This window comes from Engystomops pustulosus, chromosome 7, assembly GCF_040894005.1.
Source record: "Engystomops pustulosus chromosome 7, aEngPut4.maternal, whole genome shotgun sequence".
Lineage (NCBI taxonomy): Eukaryota > Metazoa > Chordata > Amphibia > Anura > Leptodactylidae > Engystomops > Engystomops pustulosus.
Window position 1 is genome coordinate 6,047,347 of NC_092417.1, and position 19,691 is coordinate 6,067,037.

Genomic DNA, 19,691 nt, shown 5'->3' on the forward strand with positions numbered 1-19,691 from the left:
CAGGAGATGGGACACAGGACCCCCCAGGAGAGGAGACACAGGACCCCCAGGAGAGGAGACACAGGACCCCCCCAGGAGAGGAGACACAGGACCCCCCCAGGAGAGGAGACACAGGACCCCCGAGACACAGGACCCCCAGGAAGGAGACACAGGACCCCCCCAGGAGAGGAGACACGGGACCCTCCCAGGAGAGGAGACACAGGACCCCCCCAGGAGAGGAGACACAGGACCCCCCAGGAGAGGAGACACAGGACCCCCCAGGAGAGGAGACACAGGACCCCCCAGGAGAGGAGACACAGGACCCCCCAGGAGAGGAGACACAGGACCCCCAGGAGAGGAGACACAGGACCCTCCAGGAGAGGAGACACAGGACCCCCCAGGAGAGGAGACACAGGACCCCCCCAGGAGAGGAGACACAGGACCCCCCCAGGAGATGGGACACAGGACCCCCCAGGAGAGGAGACACAGGACCCCCCAGGAGAGGAGACACAGGACCCCCCAGGAGAGGAGACACAGGACCCCCCAGGAGAGGAGACACAGGACCCCCCCAGGAGAGGAGACACGGGACCCTCCCAGGAGAGGAGACACAGGAACCTCCCAGGAGAGGAGACACAGGACCCCCCCAGGAGAGGAGACACAGGACCCCCCAGGAGAGGAGACACAGGACCCCCCCAGGAGAGGAGACACAGGACCCCCGAGACACAGGACCCCCTAGGAGAGGAGACACAGGACCCCCCAGGAGAGGAGACACAGGACCCCCCCAGGAGAGGAGACACAGGACCCCCTAGGAGAGGAGACACAGGACCCCCCAGGAGAGGAGACACAGGACCCCCCCAGGAGATGGGACACAGGACCCCCCAGGAGAGGAGACACAGGACCCCCGAGACACAGGACCCCCTAGGAGAGGAGACACAGGACCCCCCAGGAGAGGAGACACAGGACCCCCCCAGGAGAGGAGACACAGGACCCCCCCAGGAGAGGAGACACAGGACCCCCCCAGGAGATGAGACACAGGACCCCCCCAGGAGATGAGACACAGGACCCCCCCAGGAGATGAGACACAGGACCCCCCCAGGAGATGAGACACAGGACCCCCCCAGGAGAGGAGACACAGGACCCTCCCAGGAGAGGAGACACAGGACCCTCCCAGGAGAGGAGACACAGGACCCGCCCAGGAGAGGAGACACAGGACCCCCCCAGGAGAGGAGACACAGGACCCTCCAGGAGAGGAGACACAGGACCCCCCAGGAGAGGAGACACAGGACCCCCCAGGAGAGGAGACACAGGACCCCCCCAGGAGAGGAGACACAGGACCCCCCCAGGAGAGGAGACACAGGACCCCCCCAGGAGAGGAGACACAGGACCCGCCCAGGAGAGGAGACACAGGACCCCCCCAGGAGAGGAGACACAGGACCCCCGAGACACAGGACCCCCCCAGGAAGGAGACACAGGGACCCCCCAGGAGAGAAGACACAGGACCCCCCAGGAGAGGAGACACAGGACCCCCCAGGAGAGGAGACACAGGACCCCCCAGGAGAGGAGACACAGGACCCCCAGGAGAGGAGACACAGGACCCCCCAGGAGAGGAGACACAGGACCCTCCAGGAGAGGAGACACAGGACCACCCCAGGAGATGGGACACAGGACCCCCCAGGAGAGGAGACACAGGACCCCCGAGACACAGGACCCCCCAGGAAGGAGACACAGGACCCCCCCAGGAGAGGAGACACAGGACCCCCCAGGAGATGGGACACAGGACCCCCCAGGAGATGGGACACAGGACCCCCGAGACACAGGACCCCCCAGGAAGGAGACACAGGACCCCCCAGGAGAGGAGACACAGGAACCCCCCAGGAGAGGAGACACAGGAACCCCCCAGGAGAGGAGACACAGGACCCTCCAGGAGAGGAGACACAGGACCCCCCAGGAGAGGAGACACAGGACCCCCCCAGGAGAGGAGACACAGGACCCCCCCAGGAGAGGAGACACAGGACCCCCCCAGGAGAGGAGACACAGGACCCCCCCAGGAGAGGAGACACAGGACCCCCCAGGAGAGGAGACACAGGACCCTCCAGGAGAGGAGACACAGGACCCTCCAGGAGAGGAGACACAGGACCCTCCAGGAGAGGAGACACAGGACCCTCCAGAAGACATGTAAAGGACCCTAGAGAGAAAATACAGGTCTCTGCAGTGTGACACGGGTCTTCCAGCCCCTCTGTGGCTCTTACCTCTCCGGTCAGCTGGATGTTGGTGGGGTCCCTGGTGCTGAAGGCCAGGATATGGTCCCTGGCGCCCACATACAAGGTCCCCTTGTCCTCGGACAGCAGCAGGCGGTCATAGTGCTGGATGTCACTTCTGTGGAAGACGTTCACGGACCTTGTGGGGTCACCTAGGATACATGGAGTACATATAACCATTAGGACCCCTCAGTGGTCACCCCCATGGACCCCCTCACCCCGGGCAGTGTCACATGTGTCAGACGTGTTTATCTACACGAGACAGAAAACCAACGAGGAGACGTCACAGGCCATAACCGGTCCTGCTGGTTCCTGGGGACTTTCTATGAGACTGATGGAAATCTAGAGGTAAAGAGCGGCTACCCACACCCCAGCGCCGGCAGGGTGACCCAGATCTCCAGGTGTCCACACTGAGGACCAGAACCGCACCTAGTGACCACTTACCGCGCTGGAATGTGATCCGGGGTATGGGCTCGGCACCAGTACACACCAGCAGCACCAGCGCCATCCACGGGCCGACCACCCAGGGGGGCATGATGGCAGGAGAGCGCTCACAGCGACTCACGGATCTCCCAGATCTGCGGAGAGACAGAGGGACAGTCAGCGATGATCTGCAGGAGGTAGAGGAGGCGATGCTCTGCAGACAATGAGGGCTCTGTGACTGTGGAGGGAAACGTCCTGATTCCTCTTTCTGGTTGCGGATGTTGGGATTTCCCGGGGATATTACATACGGGGCGGCCATATTGATTGTATAATGACATCTGCGCCGTCCCTTTAATAACCTGACGATCCTGTTATAATGAGCTGCAGCAGAGGATTATGGGTAATGACCTGTCATGTAATTGCGTTAAATGGTACAGGGACATCATCACAGGGACGTGCTGTGCGATGTCACCACAGGGGGCGCTGGTTGTGGCACAATATGGCGGCACCACCCTGACCCCGAGTTTCCTCAGTTACCTACAGATACCACAAAAACAAAAAGAAAATGATGAAATCGCATCCGAGATTGGCGACAACTTCCCTAATAGCGGCCGCAGGTCACATGTCTGACGGAAGAAAGCACACACACGATAAAGGGATAAAGTAGCCCCAATAATACTGTCCACTGCACAAGGTGCCCATATAATACCACACACTGTCCGCACATACACCACGAGGTGCCCATATAATACCACACACTGTCCCCACATACTACACCACGAGGTGCCCATATAATACCACACACTGTCCCCACATACTACACCACCAGGTGCCCATATAATACCACACACTGTCCCCACATACTACACCACGAGGTGCCCGTATAATACCACACACTGTCCCCACATACTACACCACCAGGTGCCCATATAATACCACACACTGTCCCCACATACTACACCACGAGGTGCCCGTATAATACCACACACTGTCCCCACATACTACACCACGAGGTGCCCATATAATACCACACACTGTCCCCACATACTACACCACGAGGTGCCCGTATAATACCACACACTGTCCCCACATACTACACCACGAGGTGCCCATATAATACCACACACTGTCCACATACTACACCACGAGGTGCCCATATAATACCACACACTGTCCCCACATACTACACCACGAGGTGCCCATATAATACCACACACTGTCCCCACATACTACACCACGAGGTGCCCATATAATACCACACACTGTCCCCACATACTACACCACGAGGTGCCCGTATAATACCACACACTGTCCCCACATACTACACCACGAGGTGCCCGTATAATACCACACACTGTCCCCACATACTACACCACGAGGTGCCCATATAATACCACACACTGTCCGCACATACTACACCACGAGGTGCCCATATAATACCACACACTGTCCACATACTACACCACGAGGTGCCCATATAATACCACACACTGTCCCCACATACTACACCACGAGGTGCCCATATAATACCACACACTGTCCCTACATACTACACCACGAGGTGCCCATATAATACCACACACTGTCTCCATACTACACCACGAGGTGCCCATATAATACCACACACTGTCCCCACATACTACACCACGAGGTGCCCGTATAATACCACACACTGTCCCCACATACTACACCACGAGGTGCCCATATAATACCACACACTGTCCACATACTACACCACGAGGTGCCCGTATAATACCACACACTGTCCCCACATACTACACCACGAGGTGCCCGTATAATACCACACACTGTCCCCACATACTACACCACGAGGTGCCCATATAATACCACACACTGTCCCCACATACTACACCACGAGGTGCCCATATAATACCACACACTGTCCCCACATACTACACCACGAGGTGCCCGTATAATACCACACACTGTCCCCACATACTACACCACGAGGTGCCCGTATAATACCACACACTGTCCACATACTACACCACGAGGTGCCCGTATAATACCACACACTGTCCCCACATACTACACCACGAGGTGCCCGTATAACCCTCCATACTCTGGAATTATTCCTGCACATGAGCCATTTTACAAACTCTTTGATGTGGAGCCAGAGCCCAGGAGGGGACGGCCGCTGCTCCTCTCCTCCTCTCCTCCTCTCCTCCGCTCTCCACTTTCCTTCCTCTTGGTTTATTCCTCTCCCGGGAGACTCTTCTGCTCTTATTCTAGGAATATCTGGATATGTACAGACATCTCCGGCCTCTACAGAGCCTTACACAAACGTGGGAAAAACAAGGGAGAGCACCCGACTACCTGACTACTGGGTGCCCCCAACCCCTGCACACAGCACCGACACCACATCTCATATACAGCCCCCCGAGTATTCAGTATACACAGCACCGACACCACATCTCATATACAGCCCCCCGAGTATTCAGTATACACAGCACCGACACCACATCTCATATACAGCCCCCCGAGTATTCAGTATACACAGCACCGACACCACATCTCATATACAGCCCCCCGAGTATTCAGTATACACAGCACCGACACCACATCTCATATACAGCCTCCCGAGTATTCAGTATACACAGCACCGACACCACATCTCATATACAGCCCCCCGAGTATTCAGTATACACAGCACCGACACCACATCTCATATACAGCCCCCCGAGTATTCAGTATACACAGCACCGACACCACATCTCATATACAGCCCCCCGAGTATTCAGTATACACAGCACCGACACCACATCTCATATACAGCCCCCCGAGTATTCAGTATACACAGCACCGACACCACATCTCATATACAGCCCCCCGAGTATTCAGTATACACAGCACCGACACCACATCTCATATACAGCCCCCCGAGTATTCAGTATACACAGCACCGACACCACATCTCATATACAGCCCCCCGAGTATTCAGTATACACAGCACCGACACCGCATCTCATACACAGCCCCCCGAGTATTCAGTATACACAGCACCGACACCGCATCTCATATACAGCCCCCGAGTATTCAGTATACACAGCACCGACACCACAGCTCATATACAGCCCCCCGAGTATTCAGTATACACAGCACCGACACCGCATCTCATATACAGCCCCCCCGAGTATTCAGTATACACAGCACCGACACCACATCTCATATACAGCCCCCCGAGTATTCAGTATACACAGCACCGACACCACAGCGCAATATACAGAGAGGAGGCAGCACACAGGAGAAGTAGTACTGTGCACTGTATATATATATACAGGAGAAGTAGTACTGTGCACTGTATATATATACAGGAGAAGTAGTACTGTGCACTGTATATATATACAGGAGAAGTAGTACTGTGCACTGTATATATATACAGGAGAAGTAGTACTGTGCACTGTATATATACAGGAGAAGTAGTACTGTGCATTGTATATATACAGGAGAAGTAGTACTGTGCACTGTATATATATACAGGAGAAGTAGTACTGTGCACTGTATATATATACAGGAGAAGTAGTACTGTGCACTGTATATATACAGGAGAAGTAGTACTGTGCATTGTATATATACAGGAGAAGTAGTACTGTGCACTGTGTATATATACAGGAGAAGTAGTACTGTGCACTGTATATATACAGGAGAAGTAGTACTGTGCACTGTATATATATATACAGGAGAAGTAGTACTGTGCACTGTATATATATACAGGAGAAGTAGTACTGTGCACTGTATATATATACAGGAGAAGTAGTACTGTGCACTGTATATATATACAGGAGAAGTAGTACTGTGCACTGTATATATATACAGGAGAAGTAGTACTGTGCACTGTATATATATGCAGGAGAAGTAGTACTGTGCACTGTATATATACAGGAGAAGTAGTACTGTGCACTGTATATATATACAGGAGAAGTAGTACTGTGCACTGTATATATACAGGAGAAGTAGTACTGTGCACTGTATATATATATGCAGGAGAAGTAGTACTGTGCACTGTATATATACAGGAGAAGTAGTACTGTGCACTGTATATATATATATAGGAGAAGTAGTACTGTGCACTGTATATATATACAGGAGAAGTAGTACTGTGCACTGTATATATATACAGGAGAAGTAGTACTGTGCACTGTATATATACAGGAGAAGTAGTACTGTGCACTGTATATATACAGGAGAAGTAGTACTGTGCACTGTATATATACAGGAGAAGTAGTACTGTGCACTATATATATATACAGGAGAAGTAGTACTGTGCACTGTATATATATATACAGGAGAAGAAGTACTGTGCACTGTATATATACAGGAGAAGTAGTACTGTGCACTGTATATATATATACAGGAGAAGTAGTACTGTGCACTGTATATATACAGGAGAAGTAGTACTGTGCACTGTCCATATATATATACAGGAGAAGTAGTACTGTGCACTGTATATATATATACAGGAGAAGAAGTACTGTGCACTGTATATATATATATATATATATATATATACAGGAGAAGTAGTACTGTGCACTGTCCATATATACAGGAGAAGTAGTACTGTGCTGTGTGTATATATATACAGGAGAAGTAGTACTGTGCACTGTATATATATATACAGGAGAAGTAGTACTGTGCACTGTATATATACAGGGGAAGTAGTACTGTGCACTGTATATATACAGGAGAAGTAGTACTGTGCACTGTATATATACAGGAGAAGTAGTACTGTGCACTGTATATATACAGGAGAAGTAGTACTGTGCACTGTATATATACAGGAGAAGTAGTACTGTGCACTGTATATATACAGGAGAAGTAGTACTGTGCACTGTATATATACAGGAGAAGTAGTACTGTGCACTGTATATATACAGGAGAAATAGTACTGTGCACTGTATATATATATACAGGAGAAGAAGTACTGTGCACTGTATATATACAGGAGAAGTAGTACTGTGCACTGTATATATATATACAGGAGAAGTAGTACTGTGCACTGTATATATATATATACAGGAGAAGTAGTACTGTGCACTGTATATATACATACAGGAGAAGTAGTACTGTGCACTGTATATATACAGGAGAAGTAGTACTGTGCACTGTATATATATACAGGAGAAGTAGTACTGTGCACTGTATATATATACAGGAGAAGTAGTACTGTGCACTGTATATATACAGGAGAAGTAGTACTGTGCACTGTATATATACAGGAGAAGTAGTACTGTGCACTGTATATATACACAGGAGAAGTAGTACTGTGCACTGTATATATACACAGGAGAAGTAGTACTGTGCACTGTATATATACAGGAGAAGTAGTACTGTGCACTGTATATATATACAGGAGAAGTAGTACTGTGCACTGTATATATACAGGAGAAGTAGTACTGTGCACTGTATATATACAGGAGAAGTAGTACTGTGCACTGTATATATACAGGAGAAGTAGTACTGTGCACTGTATATATACAGGAGAAGTAGTACTGTGCACTGTATATATACATACAGGAGAAGTAGTACTGTGCACTGTATATATACATACAGGAGAAGTAGTACTGTGCACTGTATATATACAGGAGAAGTAGTACTGTGCATTGTATATATATACAGGAGAAGTAGTACTGTGCACTGTATATATATACAGGAGAAGTAGTACTGTGCACTGTATATATACAGGAGAAGTAGTACTGTGCACTGTATATATACAGGAGAAGTAGTACTGTGCACTGTATATATACAGGAGAAGTAGTACTGTGCACTGTATATATATACAGGAGAATTAGTACTGTGCACTGTATATATATACAGGAGAAGTAGTACTGTGCACTGTATATATACAGGAGAAGTAGTACTGTGCACTGTATATATACAGGAGAAGTGGTACTGTGCACTGTATATATATACAGGAGAAGTAGTACTGTGCACTGTATATATACAGGAGAAGTAGTACTGTGCATTGTATATATATATATAGGAGAAGTAGTACTGTGCACTGTGTATATACAGGAGAAGTAGTACTGTGCACTGTGTATATACAGGAGAAGTAGTACTGTGCACTGTATATATATACAGGAGAAGTAGTACTGTGCACTGTATATATACAGGAGAAGTAGTACTGTGCACTGTATATATATACAGGAGAAGTAGTACTGTGCACTGTGTATATACAGGAGAAGTAGTACTGTGCACTGTATATATACAGGAGAATTAGTACTGTGCACTGTATATATACAGGAGAAGTAGTACTGTGCACTGTATATATACAGGAGAAGTAGTACTGTGCACTGTATATATACAGGAGAAGTAGTACTGTGCACTGTATATATACAGGAGAAGTAGTACTGTGCACTGTATATATATACAGGAGAAGTAGTACTGTGCACTGTATATATATACAGGAGAAGTAGTACTGTGCACTGTATATATATACAGGAGAAGTAGTACTGTGCACTGTATATATATACAGGAGAAGTAGTACTGTGCACTGTATATATATACAGGAGAAGTAGTACTGTGCACTGTATATATATATACAGGAGAAGTAGTACTGTGCACTGTACATAATGCCAGGCCATGTACCAGGCTCGGGATTATTTCTTCTCTTCTCTTTCCACTTCTGACACAATGTCAACATTTGCCTTTCAAATAATGTAAATGTGGCAGGTGTTGTGCGGAGGTGCATATCCCGCTGATCCCTGGAGCTGCACCTTGTGGCCATATAAGTCGCCGTTTGTTCACTTTCCATTTTGTAAACACAGAATACAAAATAATGGACTTCATGATCATAAAATCTCCTGCGTGAAGACATAATGGCGCACATTTACTTACCCGCTACCTGCGCGATCCCCGATCCGGACGGTCCGACGAGGATTAACTCTGCCGTGATCCATATAGCTCGTACGCCCAATATCCTGCATGTCTCGCTTCCCCGCTCAGGTCCCTGGAGTTCACCTTCTTCCTCCTGGTGCATGTAAGTGCTCGGCTTGCAACACAATTTCGAAGTTAAATCCTGCGGTTTGTCCAAATCCGTCTGATCACCCGGCGGCCCACCCCCCCGATTTGTGTCGCATGAAAGCCGGTGCGATTGCACCAAAATGTGATTGTGTGCCAAAAACCCCTTTTAAATCCATGTCCCAGCGGCGCAAAACGGAAAACGTAGGGATGTCCGACGAAAGTGCGGTCCACAAAAATACACAGATCGGCCCAGATCTATTATTGCAGTTTTTCGCCCTCATTTGCCTTCGGATTTGTCTTTGGATCTTGCGCATGTATTTATCATGTTCATGCGCCAGTTTTGTGTTGCGGTTGCGGTGGCGCTGACTTGTCGTTTGAGACACATTTATGTCTAGAATCCGACACAATTGTATCGCACGGTGTAGAATGAAAGTGCAGCAAGAAGAAAAAGGCGCAAGTGTGTCACATCCTGAGAACGGAGCGGATTTACGAAGAGCGTCCGACGCCATTATATAATGTGGATTGCACCAATTCTTATATATCTGGGCCCCATTTATCACAAGTAGTGCAGGGGCAGATGACTGAATACTGGGGTCCAGTCCCCATTACCTGGCGCCCCCTGCGCTACTCCGGAAGCGGCGCCATCTATTTCTGGTGCATTTTCTTGCAGCACGTGACACAATTCTGTTGAGTCGCTGTATTAAACGCGTCGCAAACTCGGAATGAGCAATAATCGCCCCTTTAGCTGCACATTGTTCTGTCTTGTCGGGCACAGAGCAGCCGCCACACAAAACTGGCGCAGACACTTTATAAATACAAGTGCAAGACCCAAAGACCTTCTACCAGCGCAGCGTCACCAGGAAATTGGCGCAGCCACAATAACAGATCCGAGGCAGAACTTTGTATCAACGTCTTTACAACATCCCAATGATCTTTTACAAATATTTTGTTTGAAAAATAAAATTCTGTGCAACAAAATTTCCTTGTGTATTTACACCATTCCATCCTGTCTGGGGAGCGGGGTGACACTTTTCAAAGACAACATTCCATTCTGTGCCACAGATCACTCTCTTGGTGACAAAACGACATTTTGGGGCAGATTTACCAAGCTCTCTAACAGTCAGAATGTGATTTGCCCGTGACAACCAATCACAGCTCCCCTAAAATATCCATGACCATTCTGTGTAGCAAACATATTCTGTGCCACAAAAAAAATGAATTTTGTATCAGAAAATTTCCATTGTGTGACAAAATATAATTTTATGTGAAGATGTGGGGGAGGGGGTGGAGGATTCTGTTTAAGCTCCGCCCATTTATCAAATGTTGCTATAAATCGGCTCAGGAACTTTTCAAGCCTGAAGCAGAACATCTTCCCCCAAAGTGAATGTAGGTCAATTGCGTTTCCTTTTCTAAGGGGATGGTCATGTCACATGCACAGTGATGTAGTAGTAACACAAGGCAACTCAGGATCAGCACTGGGCAAGTTATTGGGATCCCAGGTGTAATGCTCTGCAGGACACATGATATGTAGCGGGAGCAATGCTCTGCAGGTGGCTACATACAGTTCTCTCTGTAGCGCAGGTAAGTACCTGACCCCTGTGATATGTGTGCTGGTCACTCCATACACTACAGTCAGGGGCGTTACTTATAGATCAGGTCAGGGGGATCACCCAGCTTTCCCGGAGCCAGAACCCTTGTTCTAGGGGAGGGACCTTGAGGGCGACACAAGACCCTGACATGAGAGAGATAAGAGGAGGATGGAAACTGATCCAGATAACCAGAGGTCAACGGAAATATCACTGAGGAGCGATGCTCTGCAGCTCTGGAGAAGGTCAGTGGTGCAATAGTCTGCAGGGTGCATCTTTAAGGGGGAATGCTCTGCAGGATGGGTGCAGTGTTGTGGAGGTGCGGGCAGGGGGCACCCTCTCCCATGGGTGCAGTGTTGTGGAGGTGCGGGCAGGGGGCACCCTCTCCCATGGGTGCAGTGTTGTGGAGGTGCGGGCAGGGGGCACCCTCTCCCATGGGTGCAGTGTTGTGGAGGTGCGGGCAGGGGGCACCCTCTCCCATGGGTGCAGTGTTGTGGAGGTGGGGGCAGGGGGCACCCTCTCCCATGGGTGCAGTGTTGTGGAGGTGGGGGCAGGGGGCACCCTCTCCCATGGGTGCAGTGTTGTGGAGGTGGGGGCAGGGGGCACCCTCTCCCATGGGTGCAGTGTTGTGGAGGTGGGGGCAGGGGGCACCCTCTCCCATGGGTGCAGTGTTGTGGAGGTGCGGGCAGGGGGCACCCTCTCCCATGGGTGCAGTGTTGTGGAGGTGCGGGCAGGGGGCACCCTCTCCCATGGGTGCAGTGTTGTGGAGGTGCGGGCAGGGGGCACCCTCTCCCATGGGTGCAGTGTTGTGGAGGTGCGGGCAGGGGGCACCCTCTCCCATGGGTGCAGTGTTGTGGAGGTGCGGGCAGGGGGGCACCCTCACCCATGGGTGCAGTGTTGTGGAGGTGCGGGCAGGGGGCACCCTCTCCCATGGGTGCAGTGTTGCGGAGGTGCGGGCAGGGGGCACCCTCTCCCATGGGTGCAGTGTTGCGGAGGTGCGGGCAGGGGGCACCCTCTCCCATGGGTGCAGTGTTGCGGAGGTGCGGGCAGGGGGCACCCTCTCCCATGGGTGCAGTGTTGCGGAGGTGCGGGCAGGGGGCACCCTCTCCCATGGGTGCAGTGTTGTGGAGGTGCGGGCAGGGGGGCACCCTCACCCATGGGTGCAGTGTTGTGGAGGTGCGGTCAGGGGGCACCCTCTCCCATGGGTGCAGTGTTGCGGAGGTGCGGGCAGGGGGCACCCTCTCCCATGGGTGCAGTGTTGCGGAGGTGCGGGCAGGGGGCACCCTCTCCCATGGGTGCAGTGTTGCGGAGGTGCGGGCAGGGGGCACCCTCTCCCATGGGTGCAGTGTTGCGGAGGTGCGGGCAGGGGGCACCCTCTCCCATGGGTGCAGTGTTGTGGAGGTGCGGGCAGGGGGCACCCTTTCCCATGGGTGCAGTGTTGCAGAGGTGGGGGCAGTTCCTGGTACTCACCCTGGCAGTGGCGCCCCCTGGCTCTCGTCCTCTGAGCTGCTTGCTTAGAGCTGTAGCTCCGTCGCAGTGTGTGTGACTGAGGAATGAGGAAGAGCGATCACAGCAAGTCCCGACAGCTCTGCCCCCCTCTGCTTAAAGGGATCACAGCCAAACACACAGAGGACAGCCCCAGGGGGAGGCTTAAAGGGGCAGCGCACAGTACACACCCCAGCACACAGGGGGTTAATCAGCCAATAATCTCCGACCCACAATCACTTAAAGGGATGGTAACACATAAACATCTTAAAGGGGCGCAACCACATAAAGCACATGAGAGGATGTGTACGGCGGGTTAAAGGCAAAGTCATTTACTAACCACTTAAAGGGATTCACCCGACAAAGCAAAAATATCAACTACTTAAAGGTAAAGAGACAAATTACAAAGAAAAAAGGAGACAGCTCCATGTTATACAGAGAGACAGCTCCATGTTATACAGAGAGAGAGAGACAGCTCCATGTTATATAGAGAGAGAGACAGCTCCATGTTATATAGAGAGAGAGACAGCTCCATGTTATACAGAGAGAGACAGCTCCATGTTATACAGAGAGAGAGACAGCTCCATGTTATATAGAGAGAGAGACAGCTCCATGTTATACAGAGAGAGAGACAGCTCCATGTTATACAGAGAGAGAGACAGCTCCATGTTATACAGAGAGACAGCTCCATGTTATACAGAGAGACAGCTCCATGTTATACAGAGAGAGAGACAGCTCCATGTTATATAGAGAGAGAGACAGCTCCATGTTATATAGAGAGAGAGAGACAGCTCCATGTTATACAGAGAGAGAGAGACAGCTCCATGTTATACAGAGAGAGAGAGACAGCTCCATGTTATACAGAGAGAGAGACAGCTCCATGTTATACAGAGAGACAGCTCCATGTTATACAGAGAGAGAGAGACAGCTCCATGTTATACAGAGAGAGAGAGAGACAGCTCCATGTTATACAGAGAGAGAGAGACAGCTCCATGTTATACAGAGAGAGAGACAGCTCCATGTTATACAGAGAGAGAGACAGCTCCATGTTATACAGAGAGACAGCTCCATGTTATACAGAGAGAGAGAGACAGCTCCATGTTATACAGAGAGAGAGAGAGAGCTCCATGTTATACAGAGAGAGAGACAGCTCCATGTTATACAGAGAGAGAGACAGCTCCATGTTATACAGAGAGAGACAGCTCCATGTTATACAGAGAGAGAGACAGCTCCATGTTATACAGAGAGAGAGACAGCTCCATGTTATACAGAGAGAGAGACAGCTCCATGTTATACAGAGAGAGAGACAGCTCCATGTTATACAGAGAGAGAGAGACAGCTCCATGTTATACAGAGAGAGAGAGACAGCTCCATGTTATATAGAGACAGCTCCATGTTATATATAGAGAGAGACAGCTCCATGTTATATAGAGATAGACAGCTCCATGTTATATAGAGATAGACAGCTCCATGTTATATAGAGAGAGACAGCTCCATGTTATATAGAGAGAGACAGCTCCATGTTATATAGAGAGAGACAGCTCCATGTTATATAGAGAGAGACAGCTCCATGTTATATAGAGAGAGACAGCTCCATGTTATATAGAGAGATAGACAGCTCCATGTTATATAGAGACAGCTCCATGTTATATAGAGAGACACCACTTACATTACAGAGACAGCTGATATTACACTGATGCCATATAAAGAGAGCACACATCTCCTATCAGAGATAGAGACCTCCATCCACCTACAGTCTATAAGTGCCCCTTCCACCATGTACCTACCTGCCGGCCAGTATGTAGGCACCGGCTGCTGCTCCTTCCCTCATTGACTCATAGTGATGATCAGGCAGGAAATCATCGGCTGTCACTGCACCCACAGAGGAATGTGACACCCACAGGGCGAGAGTGACGCCTCCTTCCTGCAGGTCACCTGGCTACATCACCTGGCTCCACCCTGACCCCAAGTATCACCCTGACCCCAAGTATCACCCTGACCCCAAGTATCACCCTGACCCCAAGTATCAGCCCTGACCCCAAGTATCAGCCTGACCCCAAGTATCAGCCTGACCCCAAGTATCAACCCTGACCCCAAGTATCAACCCTGACCCCAAGTATCAACCCTGACCCCAAGTATCAACCCTGACCCCAAGTATCAACCCTGACCCCAAGTATCAACCCTGACCCCAAGTATCAACCCTGACCCCAAGCATCAGCCTGACCCCAAGTATCAACCCTGACCCCAAGTATCAACCCTGACCCCCAGTATCACCCTGACCCCCAGTATCAACCCTGACCCCCAGTATCAACCCTGACCCCCAGTATCAACCCTGACCCCCAGTATCAACCGTGACCCCCAGTATCACCCCTGACCCCCAGTATCACCCTGACCCCCAGTATCACCCTGACCCCCAGTATCACCCCTGACCCCAAGCATCAACCCTGACCCCAAGCATCACCCTGACCCCAAGCATCACCCTGACCCCAAGCATCACCCTGACCCCCAGTATCAACCCTGACCCCCAGTATCAACCCTGACCCCAAGCATCAACCCTGACCCCAAGCATCAACCCTGACCCCAAGCATCAACCCTGACCCCAAGCATCAATCTGACCCCCAGTATCAACCCTGACCCCCAGTATCAACCCTGACCCCAAGTATCAACCCTGACCCCAAGTATCAACCCTGACCCCCGTATCAACCCTGACCCCCGTATCAACCCTGACCCCAAGCATCAACCCTGACCCCAAGCATCAACCCTGACCCCAAGCATCAACCCTGACCCCAAGCATCAACCGGACCCCAAGCATCACCCTGACCCCCAGTATCAACCCTGACCCCCAGTATCAACCCTGACCCCCAGTATCAACCCTGACCCCCAGTATCAACCCTGACCCCCAGTATCACCCTGACCCCCAGTATCGACCCTGACCCCCAGTATCGACCCTGACCCCAAGCATCGACCCTGACCCCAAGTATCAGCCGGACCCCAAGCATCACCCTGACCCCAAGCATCACCCTGACCCCAAGCATCACCCTGACCCCATGTATCAACCCTGACCCCCAGTATCAACCCTGACCCCCAGTATCAACCCTGACCCCCAGTATCAACCCTGACCCCAAACATCAACCCTGACCCCAAGTATCAGCCGGACCCCAAGCATCACCCTGACCCCATGTATCAACCCTGACCCCATGTATCAACCCTGACCCCATGTATCAACCCTGACCCCCAGTATCAACCCTGACCCCCAGGATCAACCCTGACCCCAAGCATCAACCCTGACCCCAAGCATCAACCCTGACCCCAAGCATCAACCCTGACCCCAAGCATCAACCCTGACCCCAAGCATCACCCTGTCCCCAAGTATCAACCCTGACCCCTATTATCAAGCCTGACCCCAAGCATCACCACTACAAGCTCCTCTGCACTACTTTATGTTTCCTGTTTTTGCCCGTCTGTTGGATTATGATGAATTTGTAGCAATTATATAGAATGTAGAGACCCCGCGACCGCTCCACTAATATAAGGTTATACAAGCAGGGGCAGAGGGTGCGATCACAACCCACAAGCCCAGGAGGATTAGGGGCCCATAAGGTGTCACTTTCCCATATGAGAAGACTATAACTATAAACCATACATTATAGTCGGGGGCCTGGAACAGACTGCACTGGGGCCCATCAGCTTCTAGTTACATCACTGTATACAAGGATCTCTTAACCGCAACTTATGTATAAAACTAAGTATATACAGCGCCCTCACAGGAAGGAGTGTAACCAGCGTGTACAGCGCCCTCACAGGAAGGAGTGTAACCAGCATGTACAGCGCCCTCACAGGAAGGAGTGTAACCAGCATGTACAGCGCCCTCACAGGAAGGAGTGTAACCAGCATGTACAGCGCCCTCACAGGAAGGAGTGTAACCAGCATGTACAGCGCCCTCACAGGAAGGAGTGTAACCAGCGTGTACAGCGCCCTCACAGGAAGGAGTGTAACCAGCATGTACAGCGCCCTCACAGGAAGGAGTGTAACCAGCATGTACAGCGCCCTCACAGGAAGGAGTGTAACCAGCATGTACAGCGCCCTCACAGGAAGGAGTGTAACCAGCGTGTACAGCGCCCTCACAGGAAGGAGTGTAACCAGCGTGTACAGCGCCCTCACAGGAAGGAGTGTAACCAGCGTGTACAGCGCCCTCACAGGAAGGAGTGTAACCAGCGTGTACAGCGCCCTCACAGGAAGGAGTGTAACCAGCATGTACAGCGCCCTCACAGGAAGGAGTGTAACCAGCATGTACAGCGCCCTCACAGGAAGGAGTGTAACCAGCATGTACAGCGCCCTCACAGGAAGGAGTGTAACCAGCGTGTACAGCGCCCTCACAGGAAGGAGTGTAACCAGCGTGTACAGCGCCCTCACAGGAAGGAGTGTAACCAGCGTGTACAGCGCCCTCACAGGAAGGAGTGTAACCAGCATGTACAGTGCCCTCACAGGAAGGAGTGTAACCAGCATGTACAGCGCCCTCACAGGAAGGAGTGTAACCAGCATGTACAGCGCCCTCACAGGAAGGAGTGTAACCAGCGTGTACAGCGCCCTCACAGGAAGGAGTGTAACCAGCATGTACAGCGCCCTCACAGGAAGGAGTGTAACCAGCATGTACAGCGCCCTCACAGGAAGGAGTGTAACCAGCGTGTACAGCTCCCTCACAGGAAGGAGTGTAACCAGCGTGTACAGCTCCCTCACAGGAAGGAGTGTAACCAGCGTGTACAGCGCCCTCACAGGAAGGAGTGTAACCAGCGTGTACAGCGCCCTCACAGGAAGGAGTGTAACCAGCATGTACAGCGCCCTCACAGGAAGGAGTGTAACCAGCATGTACAGCGCCCTCACAGGAAGGAGTGTAACCAGCATGTACAGCGCCCTCACAGGAAGGAGTGTAACCAGCATGTACAGCGCCCTCACAGGAAGGAGTGTAACCAGCATGTACAGCGCCCTCACAAGAAGGAGTGTAACCAGCGTGTACAGTGCCCTCACAGGAAGGAGTGTAACCAGCGTGTACAGTGCCCTCACAGGAAGGAGTGTAACCAGCGTGTACAGCGCCCTCACAGGAAGGAGTGTAACCAGCATGTACAGCGCCCTCACAGGAAGGAGTGTAACCAGCATGTACAGCGCCCTCACAGGAAGGAGTGTAACCAGCATGTACAGCGCCCTCACAGGAAGGAGTGTAACCAGCGTGTACAGCGCCCTCACAGGAAGGAGTGTAACCAGCGTGTACAGCGCCCTCACAGGAAGGAGTGTAACCAGCGTGTACAGCGCCCTCACAGGAAGGAGTGTAACCAGCGTGTACAGCGCCCTCACAGGAAGGAGTGTAACCAGCATGTACAGCGCCCTCACGGGAAGGAGTGTAACCAGCGTGTACAGCGCCCTCACGGGAAGGAGTGTAACCAGCGTGTACAGCGCCCTCACAGGAAGGAGTGTAACCAGCGTGTACAGCGCCCTCACAGGAAGGAGTGTAACCAGCGTGTACAGCGCCCTCACAGGAAGGAGTGTAACCAGCATGTACAGCGCCCTCACAGGAAGGGGTGTAACCAGCATGTACAGCGCCCTCACAGGAAGGAGTGTAACCAGCGTGTACAGCGCCCTCACAGGAAGGAGTGTAACCAGCGTGTACAGCGCCCTCACAAGAAGGAGTGTAACCAGCGTGTACAGCGCCCTCACAGGAAGGAGTGTAACCAGCGTGTACAGCGCCCTCACAGGAAGGAGTGTAACCAGCGTGTACAGCGCCCTCACAGGAAGGAGTGTAACCAGCGTGTACAGCGCCCTCACAGGAAGGAGTGTAACCAGCGTGTACAGCGCCCTCACAGGAAGGAGTGTAACCAGCGTGTACAGCGCCCTCACAGGAAGGAGTGTAACCAGCATGTACAGCGCCCTCACAGGAAGGAGTGTAACCAGCATGTACAGCGCCCTCACAGGAAGGAGTGTAACCAGCGTGTACAGCGCCCTCACAGGAAGGAGTGTAACCAGCATGTACAGCGCCCTCACAGGAAGGAGTGTAACCAGCATGTACAGCGCCCTCACAGGAAGGAGTGTAACCAGCGTGTACAGCGCCAAATCTCTCACCTCTTAGAATGTGGGGTACACCTGACTGGTTAAGGAAGGTTCCCCTAGACTGGGGCTGATCTAATTAGATGCAAAGGGTTAAACGTTTGGGTACTATTGCACTTTAATAGGGTTGGTGATCTGTGTCTCCCCCTCCCCTGTGACTCCTCCCCTCCTTCAGGACGTGGGGGTTTCTATGGCCCCATGTTATCTCCCTCATTGAGGTGACGTTTAGCTGTCCCAGGAGGATTGGTGTGAGATGGTGATCGCTCGGTTGGCCGACTTGCCAGCTGGGAGTCCAGCCAGTCATACAGCTTCCAGAGCTCAAAAATGTGTCACTCTACACCAAGTGCCTGATTTTTGGATATTACGGTTTAATATTTTTTTTTTTTAAAAAGCACCTAATTACCTAATTTTCCGCCCACAAGAAGCGTCTGTCATATTTTGGAAGTTACTTTACTGATAGTTTATGGGTGAATTATTACCGTGCCCACACAGGTGGTTACATGAGGTGTTCTGTTGCCCTCCAGACATTATGATTGTTGCCCCTGTGTATGAGCAGGAGCCTGGAGGAGCCCCCTAGGGGTGACACCAGGGAATCCAGGTAATCCTATAAATACCTGCACCACCACATACCTACCACTGCCGCTCACCCCTAATACTACCCAGGTCACATCATACAGAACCAGAACCGCCCCCCCCCCCACCCCCCCTGGACTCTCAGGAATAAAGAAATGGATAGATCAATAGATATGAGATAGATAGATACACAGATGGTGCACATTACTGGGGGGGGGGGGGGGGGCAGAGGGCATATTACAAAATTGTAGAGGGGTGTGAATACTTTCTGTATGTAGATGATATAGATGTGGCGGCGGCTCAGGGCTCT

General features: G+C 51.4%; 1 protein-coding gene across 5 annotated transcripts in view; it reads right to left on the reverse strand.

Annotated features, from left to right (window-relative positions):
* Nucleotides 1–19,691, reverse strand: part of SEMA4A (semaphorin 4A) — a 58,463-nt gene that overhangs the window by 15,477 nt on the left and 23,295 nt on the right. For 2 of the 5 annotated variants that reach the window (XM_072114529.1, XM_072114527.1), the window contains exons 2-3: nt 2,682–2,815; nt 2,229–2,389 (exon numbers count right to left, since the gene is read on the reverse strand). In XM_072114529.1, the coding sequence (XP_071970630.1) occupies nt 2,229–2,389; nt 2,682–2,772 (252 nt within the window). In that variant the 5' untranslated portion in view covers nt 2,773–2,815. Of the gene's footprint in view, nt 1–2,228; nt 2,390–2,681; nt 2,816–3,068; nt 3,119–12,697; nt 12,853–14,499; nt 14,607–19,691 lie in introns of those variants that run through there. The other 3 variants (XM_072114525.1, XM_072114528.1, XM_072114526.1) reach the window with 3 other exon arrangements.